Source organism: Ambystoma mexicanum, chromosome 4q, assembly GCF_040938575.1.
Source record: "Ambystoma mexicanum isolate Mex_15411 chromosome 4q, UKY_AmexF1_1, whole genome shotgun sequence".
Taxonomy (NCBI): Eukaryota; Metazoa; Chordata; class Amphibia; order Caudata; family Ambystomatidae; genus Ambystoma; species Ambystoma mexicanum.
Window position 1 is genome coordinate 246,006,996 of NC_090928.1, and position 20,255 is coordinate 246,027,250.

Consider the following 20,255-nt stretch of genomic DNA (forward strand, 5'->3'; position numbering starts at 1 on the left):
ATCTGTACACCTCTTGCCTCCTATTAATTGGCTAAGTGGGCCAGAAGTGGTCTGCTGTGGTGCTGAGGAGCCAGCTGAGGAGTCTGCTTACTGTGTTTATGGTGCACTGGAGGCAGCGCCAAACTGGAGGAAGGAGCCAGACACACAAAACCTTCACATTAGTGTGGAGCGCAGCGTGGATAAGTGGGGCAGAAGTAGTCTGCCGTGGTACGCTGGAGGCCTATAGGGACTGGTGACCTTAGTAATTCCGTTAGCAAATGCTAACACAATTCTGTAGTCGGCAGCTCTGAGGCCTGCTGGTGCGATTATCAGTTGATTTCCTTGTAAGGTAAGACTTGAAATATTATACAAAGCTCTACATGTCTCCACTAAGGAAACGGAAGGTCGCAATCTGGAGCCGAGGGGAAAGCTAACTGCTTTCTTTCAGCCTAGGGCCGGATGGAAGTATATAATAACAGCGCCAAGCGAAGACTTGAAGCTGAGAAACTGAAGAGTGTTGATAAAGCTCTGGACGTTACAAACCAATCCTTTTCAGCTATTGACAATACCTCCTTATTGGAGCTTTGTTACTCGCTTCAAAATAGCACTGCAGCAACTTCTACTAATTGTGATTTAACAGTAATTCTTGCCTCCGTGACTAATACGGAAGAAACACCCACGACGGTAGATCAGGCAAAATCAAAGGATTTCTACCACTACAGTTTAATATGCTGATTCAGAGGCGGTGGATTCAGATGACACTGAACGCTCAATAGCTGATGACGCGACGAATACAAGCATTAATCCTAGCATTGGAACTAGCCCTACAGATAAGGGGTGTATCGGCTACTTTTACTCAAATACTCCCAAAAAATAAAAATACTCCCAACAAACAATAGGAAATAGAAACGTTGCACCTTGTGTCCCTGCCTTCAATCACCCAGCTATATAGATATGTTTGGACCAATAATTCACCTAGTACCACAGGAAAGAAAACACTATTATAACTGCTTAATCGGAAGAAGTAAACATGTATCTCTTAATGTGTATGAATAACTACATGCAAAAAAATCATTATTACAACAATGTTCCGTTTTTCAGTTCAAACATATTTTTACTCACTTATAAAATACTCCTATAGGGAATTAGACTTACAATTTTACTCCGTAAAAAACATTTAACTCCCAACATTAAAAAATAGGGAGTAAAATACTCCTACTTCATGCACTGATTGGAACATGGCAATTTGCAGTCAACATTCTGCTAAAACTCTGGTAGAATCCATGAGGATCTCAAAACACAAAGAGAATCGGTGGCCCATCTTGTGAAATTTATGGAGAGTAAAATGCTGGTAAATCCTGAAAGTGGGAACCTAAATATTGCCCAAGACATTCCCTCCATACCCTCTAATAACAGGGCTCTTAATGATTGTAGCCAGAATGCTAATAAGGCAGGAGACAAGCATACTGATACAGCAGAAATCTCTCAGACTCCCAAACAACACTGGATGCTTACGCGTCAACAAATGCAGGAACACAAAACAAATCAGACTAAGAAAGAGAACCATCGAGCCTCTGAATTCCACTATTATATCAACAACTAGGAACATTTTCAAAACAACTAAGCAAGAAAGAGTGTTGTTCGTAAAAAGAGGCTAACAAAAAGCACAGGCATCTTAACCAGCTGGTTGATAAAAGATGCAGTAGCAGAGGAAAATGTGGATCCAGTTTTTATTGAACAAAAAGGGGCTGGGTCAGAAAGTGAAGTTGTTGCTCCTGACAATTGTAATAAGTGTACTAAAATGTCAAACATGACTGGGACAGAAGGAATTTTGAACAATGGAAAATATTCAATCTCGAGAAGCGAAAGCCCTGCTTTAGATGCTAAGATTTTCACAATTCCGTATGCTTCAACTAACCATCAGAAGAAGTGAATTTATCATTTAGACTTATTACAACTGTTGCATCTGATTCAATCATTGCAAATTATCAATTCTAGGGACTTTGATTTTGTAGAACCTCTTGAGTACACTGACAAACTTTCTCGTATGCACTGCTTTATGGCTGATCGTGTCTTTTTTTCAGTCCCACCAAGACACATTATTTAATCTGGGTTACAACTTGGATACAAAACCATGAGAATTAGTTGCCCCTGTGTGCTGTGAAAGATGTTTGGGAGTTTTAGAAGGTTCAAACAAAAATGCTGACAGTGGTGCACACCTGGTAACAATTGATATAGAAATTCAAATCATCATTATATGTACAGAAGAGCTGGTTTAAGAATTTAAAGGTGCGGGGGAGGAAAAAAGGCCTTGGCACAAAGCCTAAATCAGAAAAGAGAAAATAGAAGAGGACCCAAAAAGTGGGGCCCTCCCGTCCCCTGCACACTGTTTACTGATGCCACATAGGGCCTTCAAATATATGGATATAGATATATAACAGCAGTTTGTTAGTTGAGCATATAACAATTTATTTGGCAAAGAGGAAAACAAAATTTGCCAAAAGGCACATTCTGTTGTACAAAGTAATTCGTGACGTTTAACATATTAAAACAAATTGCGAAGAAGCAATAAATGATGGAGAGGTGATGCTGTCCAATTGTGGAGTGGCCGACGCGTTTCGAGGGTAACCTCTTCTTCATAAGGGCCCAATTGAACTGTTGACAACATTTCAAGGAGACAAAAAGTAAAATCTTTTATTTTATTTCCATAACAGTCAAGGACTGACTGACAAGCTGTACATAACTCGGGATGCTAGCGAGATGGTGAAGAGCAGAATACTGGAGATCTAGTATGGTGAAAAGAGTGAACTAACAGATCAAAGAGAAACACTCTATACTAATAGCTAAACACATAACAAAGGAGATGTATTGTGTGAGATCCACCTACATGGTGGGATCTAGAAAATGGCGTGATGAAGAGTCAGACAGATCGAGATAAGCCAAAAGCGGTAGTGGGTTCTAAATAGCAAGGACCACCCTTGAATAGTGAAAAAGCTGAGTCAATATGGGGAGCGTGTTTAAGAAAAAACCATACCCCTCCTGTGGACGGAGAAAGAATAACTCCAAAAGAGCGCTACTGAATAAAATAAATAATACTTAAAATAAACCGGAATTGGTTTTAAAGAATGCACTCACTCGAGTTGCGGGACGAGTAGCCAAGGCAACAGGGGCATCCGTGTGGTCAACAAGTATTCGAAACAATTATACGATGCAGGGCATCTGCAAAGAGACACGTACTGCTGGCACCTAAGTGGGGACATATACATTTCTGTTATACTGGAGAAAAATAAACCTGGGGTCTCCCAACCGGGCAAAGGGACCCAAGTAGCGGTAGCTTACCTGTACAGTGCGGGGAACACTGTTAGTGGAAACTGAAACCGGCAGGCAGTGGCTCCGCGCGGTCGTAACCTAGGGAACGAGCTGTGCTGGGGACACGCCGTCAGACGTAGAAAGGAAACTAAATAATAAACATAGAAAAGGGCATAGAAGCCGGTGAGTGAGGAATATGGAGGCCATCATGCAATGGCGCATAGTGCAAGCGTACTCATAGGGACTGACCAGAGATCAGGATAAATAAGAAAAGTAGAGTTAATATGTTCCATAATGAAACATAAGAATTCTGGTGTTCACCATCGCAACGCATTTTATAATTTTGGTTCTAATGGAACAGAAATTTGTGAATAGTACAATAATCGTTACAGTCATGATAGATAGCACAAATGGTACATGCAGTTTACTCTTAATAGTCCAAAACAAATCATGTAGAGTCATGAGGCTACTCATTATATAGTGAGACAAGTATAATTCAATGGCAAGGGGATAAAAGATTGCGATGTAGCCTATTACTCATACAAGGTTCGAACGAATGGAGAGATGGTTCAATTGGTCATTCGTGAACAGGTGCAAACATTTAAGTGAATATAGGCAAGTCAAACATAGGAAAATACAGTTCCCTTGAAGAAAACATCAAAGTCACAACACTTGTAATGACAAAGAAAAAAATTTTTTTTAAGGTCCGGGATACTGACACTTGTGTATAGTAGTTGGCGATGTAACATGTGAGTTTCACAATTCACTATAGAAAGCAACTCAAAGAGAATTCATCATTCAGACCCTTAGGTTGCAAAGTGTCAAGTGTGTGGATCCAGTACTTCTCTCGCTGTGACAACAGGGATTGGTAATTGCCACCTCTGTGTGGACGTTTGACAATTTCTATGACTTGAAATTTAATTTGTGCAATCGTATGTTGGAATTCGATGAAGTGCCTTGCCACTGGGGATCTCTGATTTTGAATTTCTTCCCAGTTTGTGGGTGAGATATCGTTTCACCTGTGAAGACAGATTTTTTCTTCAAAGTACTCACGACAGAGTTTCCAAATCAGCAAAACTCTGCGTAAAAATTGGACCATACTACAAACGTCCACACAGAGGTGGCAATTACCAATCTATAGTGAATTGTGAAACTCACATGTTACATCGCCAACTACTATACACAAGTGTCAGTATCCCGGACCTTAAAAAAATTTTTTTCTTTGTCATTACAAGTGTTGTGACTTTGATGTTTTCTTCAAGGGAACTGTATTTTCCTATGTTTGACTTGCCTATATTCACTTAAATGTTTGCACCTGTTCACGAATGACCAATTGAACCATCTCTCCATTCGTTCGAACCTTGTATGAGTAATAGGCTACATCGCAATCTTTTATCCCCTTGCCATTGAATTATACTTGTCTCACTATATAATGAGTAGCCTCATGACTCTACATGATTTGTTTTGGACTATTAAGAGTAAACTGCATGTACCATTTGTGCTATCTATCATGACTGTAACGATTATTGTACTATTCACAAATTTCTGTTCCATTAGAACCAAAATTATAAAATGCGTTGCGATGGTGAACACCAGAATTCTTATGTTTCATTATGGAACATATTAACTCTACTTTTCTTATTTATCCTGATCTCTGGTCAGTCCCTATGAGTACGCTTGCACTATGCGCCATTGCATGATGGCCTCCATATTCCTCACTCACCGGCTTCTATGCCCTTTTCTATGTTTATTATTTAGTTTCCTTTCTACGTCTGACGGCGTGTCCCCAGCACAGCTCGTTCCCTAGGTTACGACCGCGCGGAGCCACTGCCTGCCGGTTTCAGTTTCCACTAACAGTGTTCCCCGCACTGTACAGGTAAGCTACCGCTACTTGGGTCCCTTTGCCCGGTTGGGAGACCCCAGGTTTATTTTTCTCCAGTATAACAGAAATGTATATGTCCCCACTTAGGTGCCAGCAGTACGTGTCTCTTTGCAGATGCCCTGCATCGTATAATTGTTTCGAATACTTGTTGACCACACGGATGCCCCTGTTGCCTTGGCTACTCGTCCCGCAACTCGAGTGAGTGCATTCTTTAAAACCAATTCCGGTTTATTTTAAGTATTATTTATTTTATTCAGTAGCGCTCTTTTGGAGTTATTCTTTCTCCGTCCACAGGAGGGGTATGGTTTTTTCTTAAACACGCTCCCCATATTGACTCAGCTTTTTCACTATTCAAGGGTGGTCCTTGCTATTTAGAACCCACTACCGCTTTTGGCTTATCTCGATCTGTCTGACTCTTCATCACGCCATTTTCTAGATCCCACCATGTAGGTGGATCTCACACAATACATCTCCTTTGTTATGTGTTTAGCTATTAGTATAGAGTGTTTCTCTTTGATCTGTTAGTTCACTCTTTTCACCATACTAGATCTCCAGTATTCTGCTCTTCACCATCTCGCTAGCATCCCGAGTTATGTACAGCTTGTCAGTCAGTCCTTGACTGTTATGGAAATAAAATAAAAGATTTTACTTTTTGTCTCCTTGAAATGTTGTCAACAGTTCAATTGGGCCCTTATGAAGAAGAGGTTACCCTCGAAACGCGTCGGCCACTCCACAATTGGACAGCATCACCTCTCCATCATTTATTGCTTCTTCGCAATTTGTTTTAATATGTTAAACGTCACGAATTACTTTGTACAACAGAATGTGCCTTTTGGCAAATTTTGTTTTCCTCTTTGCCAAATAAATTGTTATATGCTCAACTAACAAACTGCTGTTATATATCTATATCCATATATTTGAAGGCCCTATGTGGCATCAGTAAACAGTGTGCAGGGGACGGGAGGGCCCCACTTTTTGGGTCCTCTTCTATTTTCAGTTTTAGAAGGTTCCCCCAGTAGATGGTTAAAAAAAACGGAAGTATCCGGCTTGGAAAGAAATGATAATGATTGTGGCTGTGGGTGCCTCTTGGGCTTTCGCTGCAAAATCTGTTAAGAGTCAATGAATATGTAAACTCGACAGTTGGAATACTCGTGGTTACACTCACTTTGTTTCTAAAGGAGTGTCACTTGATATCCTGTTGAGTCACAGTATATTTTTATTGCAGGAAACCTGGCTAACCACTGCTATACATATTGATGGATACCAGCTGTTCCAGGAGGGGTTTTGGGGGCACCTTATAATAGGAGCTAAACATGATTTGAAGTGTACCAGTATTGTTCCAAAGGATATTTTGGGAAATGAATTAGCAGTGGAAGTCGTGGTTAATTTTGAAAATGTGATGAAGCGTACACTGTTATTTAACGTATACGATCCACCAGGTGCTGCTCATACTGATGAGATCTTTCATTACATTGATATGATACTGACAAAGTGGGCAGTAGCCCAAAAGGACGAAATGAGAGTAAGGACGGTGACTCCTGTGTGATTTATGAGAACATTAGGAAGAAAAGTGTTTTCATTCAGAAATGATCCAACAGGCAAGGCCATTTATTGTTGGATTATTTGATGGACTATGAATTTTACATTACTAAATGGTCGAACTGAAGGAAACTGTCCAGGCAACTATATATATGCAGGAAGGGCCATCATTTGGCATCTCTGGATTACTGAGTACCTGCAATATGTTAAAGAACTTGATATTTGTTTGAACAAACATAGTAACCATTCATTTTTGACACTTACCCTTGCTTTCGACCACTGTAATCTCGGTTCCGAAAATTGGTGATGTGGAGGTTAACGATGCAGGGAACCACATTATTTGGACTAATGAAAATGTAAACAAGGTACCTACAATCGCAAGTTGGCCAACCCCATTTGCCAATATTAAGAGGGTTCACAGTTAACGAAATAGAAAACTGTATTAAAGGCATTACTTCCAAAACTGGCGTATGGATATGATATAGTTTCCAACAGCAAAACGAGTGGAAAACAATTTGATACAGAGATTAGAGACGCAAAGTGCAAAATGTATAAAGAGATTAGAGACATTAAAAAGATATCCTCTCCTATATCCAATGTGAAAGCGAATATTAGGAAAATTAAGAACAGGCATCACAATTGGTTAAAACTGTGGAACTTATCAACTAAAAATGCTCAATGGCAATGTATGATATCTGTGCTAAGAAAGAGAAATACTAGGTCAATCTGGCAACTATTGGGAACTGCTAAGGGAGTAAAAGATCATTTAATAGTTAACCCCATTAGTGATGAGTGCTGGCAGAATTATATTAATAAGAACATGAATACAACAGCACAGAATTTACTAATAGCTAACAAGAGTGTAGACCTTCGGTCTATAAATATAGACCGAGAGAGCATCACAGATGCAATAATAAAATTAAAAAGCTCTAAAGCGGCAGGTCCTAATGGGCTGGCCAGCGTGGTGCTTAAGAAAGATCAAGAGGGGTGGTCTGCGATACTTGAAGTTCTCTATGACAACATTTGCAGAAATTGCATTATCCACGATTCATGGCGGCAATCTAGATGTAACATGGAAGATATTTGCATCATTTGTATTAAAAGAACTGCAAAAATTGTGACAAGAGAACACTAATCACAGATACCTTTCAGACCGGATTTTGATCTGGTTCCTCTAAATTGCATAATATAAGACTGCTGGACAGGTTATTTAATAGGGTCAGACCAAAATGGAGCCTGGTCTTGTACATAAGCTATGAAGATTCTTGGGCAGCTTTCGACCAAGTCAGTTAAGGCCTTTTCTGGCATAAACTAAGAATATGGGCTGGTTTGCAAATTTGCTGCATATAATTAAACTTTGACATCACGATACCAAGGCCCAGGTTCGGCCGAGTAGTGAAGGTTTCCATTCTGCTTCTATACCATCAACAGGGGAATCAAGCAAGGTTGTGTGTTGGCTCCCCTGTTGTTCAGTTTATATTTAGCTGACCTTCCTGCTAGACTGCGCACCATGGCAAATTGTCCCCCTAAAATCGTAGATTAACACATTGTTAGTCTATTATATGCAGATGACCTGGTCTTGTTTGACCATATGTTTATGGGAATGCAGAAAACTTTAAATTAACTATGGCCATATGCAGACGGAAATGATCTGATGGTAAATCTTGACAAGAGCAAGTCTATGCTGGTTACGAGTAAAAATAGTAATAGGCCTGTGCTGACTTCGCCTGTCGGTATTATTGAATATGTAATAGCTATCCCTATATAGGGTTAGAAGTAAACTCACAGGTAGATTACATATGATATGATATGATATGGTATTTGTAACGCGCCTATACACATGTGTTTCAAGGCGCGACGAGGCAGGGAGGGGGGACAAGGGGAGACAGACAACGATCTTACTAGGCCAGGTGTCATTCAGATCGCGCAAGTGCAGGGGTGGGGGAGGGGGAAAAGTGCAAGGGGAAGGGGAGGGGGGGAAGTGCAGTACAAGGTAAGTGGCGTAACGTAATAAATAAATAAATAGGGCCAGCTGGTGGCAAGTGTGAGGTAAGTGCAGAACAAGTGCTGGGGGAGGGGGGGGGGGCTGTAGGGATACAGAGACAGTCCCGCAGTGCAAAGGGGTTCCAGGGCATCAGTGCAAGTGGAGAGTGGCAGGGCCCAGGGCCGAGGCCGTTTAGAGTGGTCCAGTTGCAGGATCAGTGCAGTTTCAGTGAGGAATTAAATTAGCTGTTCAGCAGGGGAGAGGGAGAGAGAAAGCAGAAGCAAAGAGGAAGGTTTTGAGGTGCTTCCGGAACCGGAGATGGTTCTCCTCAAGTTTCAGGGAGGCAGGAAGGCTGTTCCAGAGGGAGGCCCCTGCCGCGGAGAGAGATCTACCCCCAGCTCGTTGCTTCGAGAAGCGGCTAACCCTGAGGGAATTGGAGGCGGATGAGCGAAGGGCTCGGGAAGGAAGATATTTGGGAAGAGAGAGTTGAAGGTATTTAGGACCCAGGCCCCAGAAGGCCTTGTGGACAATGCAGAGGGTTTTGAACTTTATCCTCGCAGCCACTGGGAGCCAGTGTAGAGATTTCAGTCCTGGAGAGATACATAGAGATAATTACTGCGAAAATCAGAAGGGCAAGCCAGCTTGGCGCACTATTTCATTACTTTGCAAGACAGACAGACGGCTATAGCCAATGCAGCATTCTTCCCAGCAGTTCTATATGGATTGGATGCTTTGACATTGGGAGATACCAACAGGTTGAATAGATTGGAAGGGCATTTTTTGCGGAAAGTATTAAATCTTTCCCCATCTACTCCAATGGAATTTCTTAGATTGGAGTTGGGATTAATTTCTTTGCGTGAGCAAGTATTAAAAAAGCAGGGGGAGCTATAGATTAAGTCAAAATGCCCACTCCTTTCTAGAACAGGAGCAAACTTTGACTCAGAGTTCACGAACAAGAAACTTAATTTTGAAGATCTGAACAAGGAATTGTTGGAACTCATAAATTGTGATCTAGAGTTTGACTGTGGGGAACATCTCTACATGCGCAAAAAATGCCTTCAGTAAGAAAATCGATGTATGGGATCGTAATTCTAACTATGTTCAGCTATCTAAGTTAAAAAATTACAACTACGTCTCTTCTGTAATACACAAGTACAGGAGAATACAACCCTACCTCATTCAAAGCCCTAACCCGGCAGTACATACATTAATTTTACTGCTGCGTATAAACCAGCTACCAGTACTAACAATGTGTGGTCCTCAGTTAAAGATACTCCTGAGCGAAGAATTTGCTGAATCTTCGAAACCGCTAAACATGTAGTGACTGAATCCACAATGCTAGGTTCAGTATATATGTGCAATTTAAGAGTATTTTGTCAGAGACTAGAGATTTTTGTACATAATCTAAATTAGGGGAATACATTGTTACATATTGCTCTATATCGTATCTGGTTACATGTTAAAAAACAATTGAAAGTATGAAATGACATAAGCCATGTGATTTTATTAAAAAAGAGAATTAGAACGATTAATGTACTTTTAGATTGAACATTTCATGGATATTATTGTGTATAAATGTTTACGATCTTAATGTTATTTTCTATGAAATAATGATATGTAAAGATTTGTGAAAAGTTCATATAAACTCACCACAGTAAATAAATAATGATGAATCGCCCGATGCAGCCCCCCGTGGCATGTCTGTACCATATGAAAAACTGAAATAAAATAAAATAAAGAAATATGTCTCCTGAAAAAGGGCAGGCAAGAATAGAAACAAAATGAGTCCGTGCAACAAGGAAATTGATATGTCGCAGAGCTATAAACCCAAAAGCAGAAGTCCAATGAGGATCATCCTATGCAGTTGAAAAAAGGGAGACCCGTCACCCACAGAGACCAGTGTTGCATAGGCCTCAAACACTGAAGCCTGATAACAGGGGTCAGCTACAGAGAACAACCACAGAATGAAAAAACCTTGATTACAGCTGGTTGTTATTGGCTTAATAGTGAGCTTGAATAAAGCCATCAATGGCGCACAAAAAAGAAGAAAAACCAGGAAAACAGTGTGACACACAAACAATTACCAGAACCAAGCAGATGAAAATGCCAGGGTTTGAAGGACTGTTGGGCTGAGAGAGACTTGGGGGGCAGGGAGAAACAGCGCTTGCGTCATTTATGGGCTTTGGGTTACCCTTTTTGAAAATCTCTTCTTTTATGCAAAGACCATTCAATACATTGTTCTGCAGCTAGAACAACCAGGGAATGTATAGAAAGGCAATTAGATGTACCATTAAATAAAAGATGTGGCATGGTTGGATGATGTAAATGGATAGATTAATATATATATATATATATATATATATATATATATATACATACACACACACATACATACATTTCATGATAAAATTGTATTGCAGACAACAAGAATATGTTGTACCCATAAGAGACATGTAGAGGAGTTGGGAAATACCTCATTTGGAATGGAGTGTAAGTGCTTCAGGTTATGGCCTAATTCAGACTCTGATTTGAATCCTTCACGCAGAAAACACTCACTAGCGTCGCCCTCATCATGTCAAGAATCGCCTATGTAAACAGCCTCTACCTCGGAATACCAGATACCTCCTGAAGAAACTACAACGGATCCAAAATACAGCAGCCAGACTACTCGTCAAACTATCAAGAAGAGAACACATCACTCCTGCCCTAAAAACACTACACTGGCTCCCAGTAGAACATTGCATCACCTTCAAAACAATGTGCATAATGCACAGGGCAATCAGTGGACAAGGAGCAGAATTCCTACAAAAGAAAATCTGCAAGCCAACAAGACTCCTCAGGTCAAGCAACAAAATCCGCCTGGAACCAAAACCATACCTCAAGAAAAAACTTGTAGGCACCTCCTTCTACCACTTAGCCGCAAAAACCTGGAACATCATGCCAAAAGAAATAGAAAACACCAAAGGTCACCTAAAATTTCGGAAATTACTAAAAACCTGGCTCTTCAACACCACAGACTCAAACTGAAAACAGAAACAGAAAGGAAAAGGGATGACTAAACTGGAGTGGACACAGACAACTCCCAGACCCGACTGGGAAGCTCCCACAGCACCTGGACGAGTGATGCCGGGTAGAGTGGAACACAGGTGACACCCATGGAGACGGAGCCAACAACCCGACACTAATCCCACCCAACACCCGCACTCGCCCCTTAGTTGCCACCAGGTACCACAGTGTTGTGGAATTGTCGGGATATTGGCAAGCACCACACTAGCTGAGCTGTGGATACTGGCAAGTGCATTGGCCGTATGAGTGAATTGGGGAGGAGGGGGCCAGATCTGAAAGGGACCTTGACGGCCGGACGGACCCAGATCAGGAGAGAGGGGCAGGGGTGCTCCCGAACACCATCTGGGGAGTTTACAGAAGCCCAGCGCCCCAATTCAGGATAGAGATGCCAACTAATCAATTGCACTAACAATTTCCCCCTCTGCAAACACCTCTCAAACTCCAAATCAAACACAACCACAAAGCTACAGCACATCAAACCGCACAAGCTTCACTACATTGCAACAACAAAACAAAAACACACAGACTCGCACAACAGTACACGACTACCGGCCGCCAAAACACCCCAGGCCAAGCCAACGGACCCACCGGGCTGAGGCTGCCAACAGCACATCACTGCTCTCTTACACTTTTCCAGCTTCCTCCCACTAACCCCCCCCCCTTCCTCTTTCAGAGCCGCCAGAGCGCCAGGGGACCACTCCGGTGGTGATAGTGCGCGGTACAAATGTCCTTTAACATTAACATTAGCATTGAAATTTAGAACAATACAGCATAATCTCACACTCAAATGAGAGAAGTGGCGCCACATCCTGGAACATTTGTTAAACAAAAGGTAAACACAAACCTTCACACTTTCCAGTCGGATCTGGTAGCCCACAGTAAGTCCGACCCGCTCTGCTCTCTCCTTGGCTACACGCTCGGCTACGGTAATGGCAGAGATCCTGCGAGGCTGAGTACAGATGATGTTGGCCACATGATCTGGAGGACCTTGTAGTGAAGCATCCAAAATAAATTGCGGGATCTGCGTTGTTTTGCCACACCTATGTACGAAAATAGAACAGGTTAGCATATAGTTTTGCAAATTCAAACATAGGTTGGGAAGAAAAGAGGGGCAATTGCTTAGAAATATGGGTTTGTGCTGGCGACACTGTGGAGTTGGTTATTGTTGGTATGTGTGGCTTAACTTGTACGTTCCTAATATGCCAAAATACGGATGCAGGGTTTAGTCATTTCACTTTGGGTTAGACAAGAACCATGTGACAAGGTTTCCAGCCTGGAACTTTGCCTGGTGGCCACAAGCTGGGCATCTTAGGGAGCTGGGTACCCAGCCAAGCTAGTTAGAGAACAATATAGCAGAAATAGGGACCTGGTAGGGAGAAAACCTGGCGAATACCCAATGAAGGCACCAGGAAACCTATACTCGGACCCAAATGGGGTATTTTGACTCAACCTCCCTGACTTCCTCATGTATGACTGTTATAAGTACTGGCATGAAGAAGAGGCAATTGGGAGCAATGAGGACTAGGTGCTTTTACCACTCTGGTACTGGGACCAGGAAGAGTCCTGCTGAGAGTAGTAGAGGTCAGGCATGTCCCCTTAATGATGGTGAGGCAGGGCTAATTGTACAACAGCACCTGCAGCCTGTTATGGGGCTGCAGGTGTATAGCAGGCCCAATCTAGTTTGAGGAGGGGGTGGAGCAGAAGAGGGTGAACCAGGAGAAGCCAGAGAAAGCAGCAGGTAGCTGTGTGCATCCAGCACGTTAACGGTTCATGGGAATACAGCCCAGGTGCTGGGGCTCCGTGGGACAGAGCGAACAATCAAAAGGGAGCCATGCCTGGAGGCTGCCCCTTTTCGTGTCGTTTGCAGTGCTTGTTCTCCTGGAATCACAAGACGATCCAGGAGTGCCTGTGGGGCAGAAGAAGGAGTCCTGAAACTGAGGACCAAAGGCCAAGAAGTCTGTCGGGGGAAACTCTGAAATAAGCAAACAGTGAGTTCCTATGCAAAAGAAAACTAGGTGTGCGAGTGGTTGAAGTACCGCAGAGAATTACTATGCATCGGAGTGGTCACGTGCAGAAGTCATGCTGTCAAAGGTCTGCAAATGAAATCCTTTTTAACCTTTGAACAAATAAGTATACGTGTTATCAGATTGGTCGCGTGCACGAGAAGACACGTTATCGAAAGCCTCTGCGTGCTGGGCATGTTACAAACGGTACATTTCACAAACTTCTAATAAGGAAACTAAATGAATGACACCGTCTTCAATTGTAACAAAGGTCTTTGAGTGCTGGGCATATTATAAAAGCACCATACAGAGAATTAGAACACCAAGGTGAAATAAATGAAAACTTTGCCAATTACTACGAACATCTCCGAGTGCTGGGTACGTTATTCAAAGTACTATACAGTGAAACATAACACCAGTGTGAACTGTATGAAGATCTTGGACACCTATGAAATTCAGACATAAATGAATACCGTACCAACGTACCTTTTGTGAATGCGACTTCAAAGTAAACTTTACAAGCACAATTTCGATTTGAACTTACAAGTGAAATTTAAACAGAAGTTTAATAATTGCAAGGGATTTTTATACAAGTGAATATATAATACTTTGGGCTCCAGAGTGAATGGTACTTTGGAGACAAGCTCTAATGAATTTTCGAACTACAACATTCTGCCAAATTATATTGCTCTACCAAGACCTATCATATCCAGAGGGCGCAAGTGTGGCGTGGACCTTTAAGAAAGCTGGAAAATATATTTTTATATTGGAAGCAAATCTTGGAGAAGGGAACCCTGAGGTTTAATGTGCTTTTGTGATTGGAACTGTGTTTTGGAAAACAGGGAAGGGAACCCAGAGTATTGGTTAACTTTATATCTGAACTCAAGGCAATCCCAAGACATTTATTTGAACTGCTTCATACTTGGGTAAGGGAGCTGAAAGAAAGCTGTGAGCGGGACAGAGCTCAGAACTTTGTGTTAAACACTGTTTTGTTGGTTGCTGACATCCGTACACATTGTATAAATTAGTTGTGAGTGCAAGTATAGGTTTTGGACACAGACAGATTTCTAACTTGAACTTTTCGACTTTGACTTTCCTTAGGTTTGGTTTGGTAGGGAAATACCACCATATGATAGGGAAAGATAGGCGTTTTTCCATCCTGACTTTTAAGTTAAAACACTTTTATTGTTCATTCAGAATCTGTTGTCTGTGTCTAACTCCAAGATGCCTTCACAGTAAGTACGTCTTGGTCCTAAATGTCCAATCTGTGACAACCACTATACATGTACCAAAAAAGGCATATAATGCGCACACATTAGAAGTATCAAAACGCTGATCAGAAGTTGATGTCTAACAGTACATGAGACCAACTAAAGGAATTCTAACGTGAGTTTTCTCTATCTTATTCTATACTTTTTATTTTAAAAACACACTCATCTAGCCTTCTGTCCATCCCAAGTGCCAACTTCTTACCACTCGTCTACATGGTGGCTTTTAGTTTATTACGTACCCAAAACAGTTTTCCCATGCACCCCTATAAAGGCTCCCAGAACAGCAACAACCTCTTGTGGCTAAGAGCATTGAGCATATACCATTTACTGAAATCCCATTCCCCATAACAGCCAGGTCTGGGAAATCTCGTGCTTCTTGAGTCAAAATGCCAAATGCAGCATTCGCAGTTCCAAATTACCAAAAAAGCTTTACTCAGGAGACATTTTTCTACGATAGCTCAGGGGCAATGTGCTGGACTTGGACGTAAAACAACACTGAGCAACACATGTTTGAAAACCAGTCCCACATTTAAAGGCTGGACTCCGCCATGAAGCGCGATATAAAGACCCAATGTACATTTCTTAAAAGGTACATCCTTTCTTGTTGACATATTAATCTTGTAATCATTTTGTCATGTTTGGGTCTCCACTCAGATAATGGTGAATGTTTCCAATTTTGCAAACGTTACATTTTACAGTACACCATCATGTAAAGTGGCTTCTTCAGCTTTTCCACATGTGTCTGGACTCTTGTAATTTTGTGAAAGCCTCTTACCCTGTCATGCCACTCACAACGAGGACTTGGTGCATCTTCAACAAATCAAGAATGGTTTCTCTTTTTTGCCACGCAGGGAGATTCCGCCTCTCTTCCCACATCGACTGGTAACTACGAGAAGACTGAAATGAGCAAATTAGCAAAACAACCGCTGTTGCAAAAAGCATTATAACCAACAGTATCGCATTACTTTCTTGCGTTAAAATAATGGTATACAATGAACATGAAAGCTGTATGCATCACAGTAGCTGTACCCTCGGGAACCGCCTCCAAACATGTCTTTTTAACAAGGGTATGGGTGGGGGGGCTGTGGGGGGGGGTCATTGGGAGAAAAAGAAAAGGAGTCCGGGAAAAAGATAAACGGACAAGAAATTCCAAATACTTCTTTTATATAAAGTGAACTAAACCATCCATTTTGATCAATCCCTGAGCTCCCAGCTACAGCACTTCTTTATAACTCTGGAGTGCCAAATTCCTCCATAATAGGACTTTTTCCATAAATTACCAATTCATCTCGCCTTCCCTCATGCTGAAACCCCATAAAATGTCCAGTACCCTAAAGTCCATGCTTCCCCCTCCCCACCACTCTCCATTCCTTCCTGTCTCTCTGCTGAGAACTTTGTTTGGCACACGATTAGTGCATCCTGCCTGGCCTCCTTTGCCTCCGTTAAGTGAGAATTTAGTTTTGGGAACTCCATTGGTACTTTCTTGTATACCCTTAGCATTTTACTTTTTCACTTTTCTTTTTTGGATCACTGGCCTGTTTTTTCTGTTGGCCTGAGGGACTTGTACGTTAACCCTCTACCACTGCAACCATTTTTGACCCCTTTGGAGATAAAGTAGGCTGGTGGCAGTGGTATAAGCGGAAATGGTGGGGAGTGTCCCAATCTACTGCGCTGCAAGTGGGGGAGCAGATGGCGACCTGACAAGTCGCGCTGGGGGCAGTGAAAGAGGGTGTGTCTCCCTAACACACAAGTAGACAAAGGTTTGCGCGAACACAATGCCACACCTGGTGCCTCACAAAAATATAACAACTGGAGTTGCAAAGTGGTATTATTCTTTCTTTGTTTTGATACCTACACCCGCGGTTGGTCTCACATATATAAACAAACTACTCATACCAGTGGTATTGGACACGGAGCCTATATGTAAAGAAAGATAATGCAAAGTTAATATTCCCAAATATTTGCTACCCTACGAGGTGACACTATATAGGTAAACGGGAAGAGATTGGATTTGTGAAAACAAATACATTGGCTGTTCGGCATACAGGAAGCAGCTGGCTATTACAGTGGATAACCTGCAGGAGAAATAAACCATGCAAGCTGTGCATTAATGTGCATATAGTGGTGGATTATCATGAAGTAACAAGTCGCACTTCGATGCAGGACATGGGTCAAGGGATGCGCATTACTTGAATAGTTAATGAGGGTGGATCATTTGGGAATGTTAACTTTGCATTATTTTTCTTTGCATACTAGCTTCTTATCCAATTCTTTATCAGGTATGGGGTTTGCCTATTCACCATCCCTTCCAACCCCATTGAGCTATCATACTCCTTGCATGCTATGCACCTCTCACTATAAGCCACAATTAACAAATTAACATTCGGCATGTACTGGCATGCACTCACAATGCCGAAACGTGGCCACCCATTATGTAACCAAAGGCCCAATCCACGGGCACCCGCCTAGCTGCATGGGAAGCACCACGCCCCAGAGTCCAATAATTAATTATATCCATTAGCTTTCACGTGGTCTGGATTTGTTAAAGGCAGAACATACCACGGTACTGGGATATACTTTGAACATCTAATCCCATGTAAATAATGCATATAATGTTTATACATGTAAAAACATGACTAACTGTAGAATGTGCTGTTTCTCTTCTTGTTTTCTTTCTCCCTGGTTTTATTATGTTTGGTCCTTGCTATCAATTGCTTATGTTTGAAAATGATGTGACTGGTTTTCCACTTATGTCTTGCATTGTATTTTATTTATGTATTATTTATTCTTCGTTTTCATTTATTATTGTTGATAACACAAATGTTAAGCACAACACTGAGGAAGAGCAGTTTCTCGAAACTCGGGTCGGCTGGCCGTGTCGTGTGACTATTAAATTAGGCTTATCCTATGTCTCGCCATGATTTGTTAATTGATTCAATTCACTTTGGTCAGCTTTCTCTGTGCATCATTGATTTTGTATAATTGATTTACATTATTGTTCGAGATTTTTCCAGAGTGTAGCCAACCTGCACCCGCGGTTGGTATCACATATATAAACAAACTACTCATACAAGTCCTACTCTCATCCTTTTTGTTTTAGGAGCTTCCTTTGTTCAGGGTAACCACGTGACAGGCCTTAAATGGCAGTTTTGCACACATAGGGTCTTTGTGAACCGAGCCACGCAAAACCTTGTTCCCCCTCGTATGCTGGCGCTAGAGGTGTAGACCGGATTGTCTAACAAGTGGGGCCTGAAGCTAATGTAGTTGGGCCCACCTCAGTTACAATAAACATCTGTAAATGCTCACACATCACTGCTGAGTGGGCATTTACAGATTTGGTGGGTGGGACCTTGCCCGCACAGACCAGACCCTGTCTACGCCTCTGGCTGGGGCCATGCCTTCGCCTCTGGCTGGGGCTATGCTTTCTTTGCCTGGACTGTCTCCAGGTTGTTTTGCCACCAGCTTCCCAAATTACCCCCGTGGCTTGGTGTAGGTTGCCAGGCCTCATCGTTCTGGGCTTTGATTCACCACTTTGTACGATATTCTCCATTCCAGCCCCCTGTCGGACTCGTGGCATTCAAGGCCTTAAGACTCTGTTGTGCAGTTCACTGCTTTGTAGGATCATCTGTTTAAACCTTGTGGGTTAGCCAGCCTCCTAGCCTTTCAGATTCTCAGATGTGTTTCACCCCTTCGTTCGGTAGCCTCTAGTTTTGTCATTTTTGTGCTCTTCGGCCCTCCAGTCCTGAGGATTATTTGATGCAATTTACCTCTTTGTAGGGTCAATTCTGGTTCAACCTCTTTTGGGATATTCGGCCCTCCAGGCCCGCTGGCTCTTTTGTGCGGTTCACCTCACTCTAGGGTAATTTCTGGTTCCACCCCTTTTGGGTTGATCAGCTCTCTAGGCACTATGCTTCTTTGGTCTGCGTTACTGCTTCGTTCAGGACTCTCTAGTTTCACCCCTCTTGGGATACTTGGCCCTCCAAACCTACTGGTTTTCAGGCACAGTCCCCGCCCCCACCCTATGTCAGGGATTTCCAGGGTATGGCTCTCCAGGGTGTCTCAAACCCCTAACTGCCCTTCTCCCGCTTCTTGGTCGCATACCTACTCTCCTGTGGTGTGGTTTGACTGGGGAGACCGCTTCCTCTGCGTCTCTGGACCGCGGCTGTGTCGCCCTCATGGTTGGGTCTTGTACGTCGGTCCTTCCTGCCTCTTCTTGGCAAGACATGGGCATCGGAATAACTGGACGCCGTTGTGCGGAGGGACTCTGATGCGCCATCCGTGTGGTGGCTCTTTGTCTCTCGGGCTCTCTGCCCACATGGGATCAGCAGCGTTCCGTTGTCTTGGGATTCTCTACTCCCCCCACCATATTCAGAGCGTGGTCCTGCCTCCAGGTTCCTCGCTGAAGGGAGGCGCCCCTCCCATCAGCTATTCACACAGGTTTCTCGCCCTAAGGTGGGTTTGCTCCCTCTTTGGCTGTGTGTCGGCTTCCTGATAGTCCGCCATGGAACCGGAGAGAGGGCAGACCATTGGTTCCATTCTACAGGAAAACGAGAAAATAGCATTGGGTCAGAGACCAAGCTACAAGTCATTAAAGGGCCCTCTAAGTTTTAACACTGTTCAATTCCTATGTAATCCATGAATGTGTGGGACTTTGAATAAATGCAAGTAGGATGTTATAGCTGTATGGGTTGGTGTGTCTTTGTCCCCTAAAGGGGGAGGGGGGGGTCACTCCCAGTGAGATCCCACTAGACCCTCTCCTAGGGAGTCTGTTGCGTAGCAGGCGCACACCCTATTCCCAAAGGGGGTGGCTCCCGGTTGAAGAGAAGGGACAAACTCCTTGGTTTGCTGATGATACACAAATCTTTCTCCTTCCCCTCCTTTACCACATCACTGGCGGCCTAACCATCATATGCTGCTAGATTGATGCTTAATTCTTCAAAAATTTAGGTGATCTACCTCTGGGTTTCTAATGATCGCTTCTTCTCCCTTTTCCTTTTGTCTGACACTCTCAGTCCATTGTCCACGGTTCATAACAATGAGGTAATTTTTGACAGTGAAATGAATCTTCAACAATTACCATTGCTCCTACGCCTGCAAGGTCTCATCTCCTCAACATCTGGAAAACATGTCCCTTTTCCATCTTTCCCTCCACTAAACACACCAACTCGCTTGTCCTCACAGCAGGCCGACTACTGCTCCAGGCTCAGCATGGGACCCACGTT

General features: G+C 42.7%; 1 protein-coding gene and 2 long non-coding RNA genes across 4 annotated transcripts in view; 1 reads left to right on the top strand and 2 right to left on the bottom strand.

Moving 5' to 3' along the window:
- The window catches only part of DHX57 (DExH-box helicase 57), a 1,970,484-nt gene that overhangs the window by 1,181,507 nt on the left and 768,722 nt on the right, over positions 1-20,255 (bottom strand). For both annotated transcript variants that reach the window (XM_069607794.1, XM_069607793.1), the window contains exons 7-8: positions 15,809-15,930; positions 12,604-12,799 (exon numbers count right to left, since the gene is read on the bottom strand). In XM_069607794.1, the coding sequence (XP_069463895.1) occupies positions 12,604-12,799; positions 15,809-15,930 (318 nt within the window). The remainder of the gene's footprint in view (positions 1-12,603; positions 12,800-15,808; positions 15,931-20,255) is intronic.
- LOC138467632 (uncharacterized) lies at positions 2,424-4,244 on the bottom strand. Its single transcript, XR_011268123.1, has 3 exons — positions 3,319-4,244; positions 3,115-3,225; positions 2,424-2,634 (listed from the first exon to the last, which is right to left on the bottom strand). It is a non-coding gene; the product is annotated as an uncharacterized lncRNA (long non-coding RNA).
- Positions 4,502-6,059, top strand: LOC138467633 (uncharacterized). The gene is made up of 3 exons (XR_011268124.1): positions 4,502-5,164; positions 5,258-5,368; positions 5,849-6,059. It is a non-coding gene; the product is annotated as an uncharacterized lncRNA (long non-coding RNA).